Source organism: Penaeus vannamei, chromosome 21 (assembly GCF_042767895.1).
Source record: "Penaeus vannamei isolate JL-2024 chromosome 21, ASM4276789v1, whole genome shotgun sequence".
NCBI lineage: Eukaryota > Metazoa > Arthropoda > Malacostraca > Decapoda > Penaeidae > Penaeus > Penaeus vannamei.
Window position 1 is genome coordinate 8,310,503 of NC_091569.1, and position 6,184 is coordinate 8,316,686.

At 34.2% G+C, this 6,184-nt stretch overlaps 1 protein-coding gene across 2 annotated transcripts in view; it reads left to right on the forward strand.

Annotated features, from left to right (window-relative positions):
• Nucleotides 1-1,427: 1,427 nt before the first annotated feature.
• Nucleotides 1,428-6,184, forward strand: part of LOC113826305 (substance-K receptor) — a 23,464-nt gene continuing 18,707 nt past the window's right edge. Inside the window, exons 1-2 of one of the 2 annotated variants that reach the window (XM_070135850.1) lie at nucleotides 1,428-1,482; nucleotides 4,554-5,246. In XM_070135850.1, the coding sequence (XP_069991951.1) occupies nucleotides 4,856-5,246 (391 nt within the window). In that variant the 5' untranslated portion in view covers nucleotides 1,428-1,482; nucleotides 4,554-4,855. The remainder of the gene's footprint in view (nucleotides 1,483-4,553; nucleotides 5,247-6,184) is intronic. The other variant, XM_070135851.1, reaches the window with a different exon arrangement.

Here is a 6,184-nt window from a genome sequence, read left to right on the forward strand (position 1 = left end):
TTATTGTTGTTGTTGTTGGTATTATTATTATTATTATTATTATTATTATTATTATTATTATTATTATTGTTATTATTATTTTATTATCATCATCATCATCTTCATTATTATTATTACTATCATCGTCTTTTGATATTATTATCATTATTAATACTATTATCATAATTTATTATCATTATCATTACTATTATTAATATCATTATCATCACTACTATAATTAATACTATCTTTGTTGTTGTTATTGTTCTTGTTGCTGTTAATACTATTAGAATCATATTTTTTAATCATCATTATCATAATTACTGTGAAAAACAACAAAATTAACAAAGACACGAACAACAAATGTCGACGATTGTAAAAATAACGTAAGTGATAATGATAGCCAATGACAACATGCATGATATCAACACTGGTCACAGTATCGAAAACAAACCGAAATTATCTTTAAAAATATATTACGAATTCTGACAGAAATATATGCAACATGTTTATTGCCATTACTGTTATTCATCTTGCTAATTCCATTGATGTTGTTGTTATCATTAATGTTAATAGCAATGATGATAGTGATGGTTATCATGATGCCAACACATGTAAACTGTTGCAACATTGATGTAATAGTTTATTTAGGTATTTAAGGGAATGAAAAACGTGTAAAACAATATGGGGTAATTTATCAACGAGGAAAACCACGAGGAACGGTTATCGCATCAAAATATTGGCTATTTTGGTGAAAGGGAATATTACGTGTAATAATAATCTACCCGTAAGTATCATATGTACACGATACATATGAATAGTGTAGAGTAGATTTGATCATGGTGCTGGGCATTGTTGTGTAGATATAATATCGTGATGTAGAAAAAGTCTTCGTAAATAGTCCTTTGATAAGAAAAGAAAAAAAAGGAAGATATTTTTCAGAGGAGAAATACACATCCATCAAAGATCGTGACAGTATCGGTGTACTCTATGTAAATAAGTTTTTTAAAGTTTGACGGTAACTTTATCGTCGCTATCTGAATGGCCAGCTCGGATGGTGGTCTCCTCCTCTGTAACACTCTCTTTCAGGCGCCTTACTCTTTGTATATTGTGTTCTTTTCTGTTCTCGTTTTTATCTGCAATTCGTGTTCTTCCTTTCTTCAAATCTACGTATTTTCTACTTTTTTTCATTTTCTTATTTTCCCCTTTTATTTTCACTTGCTAATGTATTGCCATATATTGCGTTAGGGTGTTGCCATACATTTTCTCCGATCTATGATTTAATTATTTTTTTTCTATCTCCCTTTTCGCCCTATAATGTAATTCATTTGATGATCGGAGGTAAGGACTCACCAAACACAGGCTAAATATCTGTGGGGCGATAAGACACTTTGTTTGATAGCAAAGATAAGCTTGTAGTGGCAAGTGACCCTCTCGACCAGTGGCAGCGGGATGGTATAGTGTACAGAATAGTCGAGTGTGACGGTGTGGTGGTGTGAATACGTAAGAACGATTTTTGGATCTAGAGAATGGCATTTTGGTCGATTTTTGGATCGTAAGAACGGCATTTTGGTCGATTTTTGGATCTTAAGAACGGCATTTTGATTTATTTTTGGATCTGAAGAAAAGCATTTTGATCGATTTTTGGATCTTAAGAACGGTATTTTGATTGATTTTTGGACCTAAAGAACGAAATTTTGATCGATTTTGGGATCCAAAGAATGAAATATTAAACTGAAAAATGTACATATCCGAAGAAAAAGTACGGTATGTTAAAATGATTGTGCGTATCTTAACTGAAACACGATTATCTAACGTAGAGTGCGGTTCTCTGGGCTACAGTGTGGTTTTCCGAACTGAAGTGCAGGTATTTCTGAACTGAAGAGTGATTGTGTGAACAAAACTGTAAATGTATGAACTAATTCTAGGTATCATTTGATTGTCCCAACTAACGAACTTCTTAAGAAACTATGATTTTCTTCATCTAAAAAAAGAAAGAAAACATTTTATTATACACTTTATTTATTATATTTATTATAAAAAAAATTGTACACACGGAATTGCGACTTTCTTTTCAATTGAACAGCGACTGACCTTTCTGAACACACAAGACACATTTCCTTCGTACAAATCCTTCCATTTCGAGGATTCTGGTTCAAGATTTCAGGCTCCCATTTCGAGGATTCTTGTTCAATATTTCAGGCTCCCATTTCGAGGATTCTTGTTCAGTATTTCAGGCTCCCATTTCGAGGATTCTTGTTCAGTATTTCAGGCTCCCATTTCGAGGATTCTTGTTCAATATTTCAGGCTCCCATTTCGAGAATTCTTGTTCAGTATTTCAGGCTCCCATTTCGAGGATTCTTGTTCAATATTTCAGGCTCCCATTTCGAGGATTCTTGTTCAATCTTTCAGGCTCCCATCTCGAGGATTTTTGTTCCATATTTCAGGCTCCCATTTCGAGGATTTTTGTTCAATATTTCAGGCTCCCATTTCGAGGATTCTTGTTCAATATTTCAGGCTCCCATTTCGAGGATTCTTGTTCCATATTTCAGGCTCCCATTTCGAGGATTCTTGTTCCATATTTCAGGCTCCCATTTCGAGGATTCTTGTTCAATATTTCAGGCTCCCATTTCGAGGATTCTTGTTCAATGTTTCAGGTTCCCATTTCGAGGATTCTTGTTCATTATTTTAGGCTCCCATTTCGAGGATTCTCGTTCAATATTTCAGGCTCCCATTTCGAGGATTCTTGTTCAATATTTCAGGCTCCCATTTCGAGGATTCTTGTTCCATATTTCAGGCTCCCATTTCGAGGATTTTTGTTCAGTATTTCAGGCTCCCATTTCGAGGATTCTTGTTCAATATTTCAGGCTCCCATTTCGAGGATTCTTGTTCCATATTTCAGGCTCCCATTTCGAGGATTCTTGTTCCATATTTCAGGCTCCCATTTCGAGGATTCTTGTTCAATATTTCAGGCTCCCATTTCGAGGATTCTTGTTCAATGTTTCAGGTTCCCATTTCGAGGATTCTTGTTCATTATTTTAGGCTCCCATTTCGAGGATTCTCGTTCAATATTTCAGGCTCCCATTTCGAGGATTCTCGTTCAATATTTCAGGCTCCCATTTCGAGGATTCTTGTTCCATATTTCAGGCTCCCATTTCGAGGATTCTTGTTCAATATTTCAGGCTCCCATTTCGAGGATTCTTGTTCAATCTTTCAGGCTCCCATTTCGAGGATTCTTGTTCCATATTTCAGGCTCCCATTTCGAGGATTCTTGTTCCATATTTCAGGCTCCCATTTCGAGGATTCTCGTTCAATATTTCAGGCTCCCATTTCGAGGATTCTTGTTCCATATTTCAGGCTCCCATTTCGAGGATTCTTGTTCCATATTTCAGGCTCCCATTTCGAGGATTCTTGTTCAATATATCAGGCTCCCATTTCAAGGATTTTTGTTCAGTATTTCAGGCTCCCATTTCGAGGATTCTTGTTCAATCTTTCAGGCTCCCATTTCGAGGATTCTTGTTCAGTCTTTCAGGCTCCCTTTTCGATGGATTCTCGTTCAATATTTCAGGCTCCCATTTCGAGGATTCTTGTTCAGTCTTTCAGGCTCCCTTTTCGATGGATTCTCGTTCAATATTTGAGGCTCCCATTTCGAGGATTCTTGTTCAATATTTCAGGCTCCCATTTCGAGGATTCTCGTTCCATATTTCAGGCTCCCATTTCGAGGATTCTTGTTCAATATTTCAGGCTCACGTATTCGGCTTCTTGCCCCTCTGTCCTTTCCCCTCCTTCTCGCGGTCCTAATCGGCTTGGAGGGAAAGGGTTGCGTCTGAAGGGACACTAATCAGCCTATGAGTGTCTTCTTTATTTCTTCTTTTTCCTATTCTTCCTTTTTTTCTTCTTTTTATTCTTCTTCCTATTCCTCCTTTTTCTTATTTTTCTTTCTTCTTGTTCTTATTCTTCTTTATCTTCTTCTTCCTCCTCTTCTTCTTCTTCCTTTTCTTCTTCTTTGTTTTTGTTTTGGGGTTTTCCCTTCTTGTTTTTTTGCTTTTGTTTCTTCTTCCTCTTCTTTCTCTTTTTTGTTTTTGTTTTTGCTTTTCTTCCTTCTTAATCTTCTTCTTTGTTTTTTTCTTTTCTTTCTTCTTCTTTGTCTTTGTTTTTGTTTTTTGCTTTTCTTTCTTCTTTTACCTTTTCGATGATAATGACGATCTTGATAATGAATAAAAACGAACAATTATAAAAATGGCAATGATATATATATATATATATATATATATATATATATATATATATATATATATATATATACACACACACATATATATACATATGTATATGCGTATATATGTACATTATATGTATACATACACATATACGTATATGCCTCTGTGTGTATGTATATATATATATATATATATATATATATATATATATATATATATATATATATATATATATATATATATATATATATACACACATATATGTGTATACACACACACACGTGCGCGCGATCGCGAACCTAATAAAATGCCCGGGCGACATGATACGTCAACTGCAATAACGACGTTTTAAAGTTTCAGACAAAAGTATAAATGAATCAAATTGAATTCAGTGAAGTGAATCGCAGAAGACATTCGGGAAGATCTTATTCCCGATATTTTTGATAAAGACAGACGAAAGGAGCAAAAAAAAAAAAAAAAAAAAAAAAAAAAAAAAAAAAACAAAGCCCGAGAGAACGAAAGACGATGGCCCGGCATCCACAGCGTCCTTAGATAAGACAAACGTCAAAACATCAAAAAAAGGACAAAAAACAATTCCTTTTCGGTTCGCGAGATGCTCCAAGTGCCCCACCCGTGACGCCAACCACTCCACCACGATGCTGGCTCCCAACCTGACCCTGGAGCACACGAAAGTCAGCTGCAACGAGACATGCTGCGTCTACAGCGACAACAAAACCATCTGCTTCGGCGACTACAACTTCACCGACCGCACGAACCTCACCTTCCCCGAACCGTGGGAGCTCGGCGTCCGGTACACCTTCGCCACCCTCATTATGCTCTTGGGAGCGTCTGGGAACCTGTGCATCATCATCATCCTGCTCAAGAACAAAATCCTGCTGAGGACGTCGGTGAACCACTTCATCCTCAACATGTCGGTAGCGGACCTCATAACCTCGTTGGCGGGACCGATTCCCTTTACCATACGGGACACGCACCAGCTGTGGATCCTTGGGGGTGCGTGGTGCCATCTGGAGGGATACATACAGAGTGAGTCTTGGTCTTGATGTTGTTCTTGTTTTGTTATTTTCACCGTAATAACAATAATAATAATCATTTTATTTTATCATTATCATTATTGTTGTTGTTGTTATTATTATTTTTAGTTATTATCATTATCATTATTATTATTGTTTATTATTATTATTATTATTATTATTGTTAGTGTTATTGTCTTTATCATTATTATTATTATTGTCATTATTATCATCGTTATATTTTTTGTTCTTATGAGTATCATTATTGTTAGTGTTATTATTATGATTAATGAGGATTGAATCATTATTATTATTATCATTATTATTATCATTATATATTTTATTGTTATTATTATCATTGTCATAATTATCATTGTTATTATATACATCATCATAATTATCATTGATATTATATACACCATCATGATTATTATTATGATTGTTATTGATTATTATAATTACTAATATTATCTTCATCATTATCTGTTATTATTTAGATCATTATCATTATTATTATTCCTATTATTTTTGTTATCATTATTATTGTAGTAGTATTGTTATTATCATCATTATCATCATAATTATTATTGTTATTATTTATACTATGATTATCATTCATTTTGTTATCATCATCATTATCATTATTATTATTGTTGCAGTTAGACCACGGGGCTTATGTTGATACATGATATCATTATTATTATCGTTATATTTTTTGTTCTTATTAGTATCATTATTGTTAGTATTATTATTTAACAAAGGGTCATGGAGTCAAGGCTGGTCTTTCTGATTTTTTTTTGCAGCTTTTGACTGATAATCACAAGGGTTTTGATTTTTTATTTGCAGTCTTGATGTTGGTGGTAAAGTTTAAATATTGTAATTGAATTTCTGACTGGTAGAAGGCAGTGTGTTCATGCTAATGGTAGTTATAGCTTGTGTTTCCGTGTACCA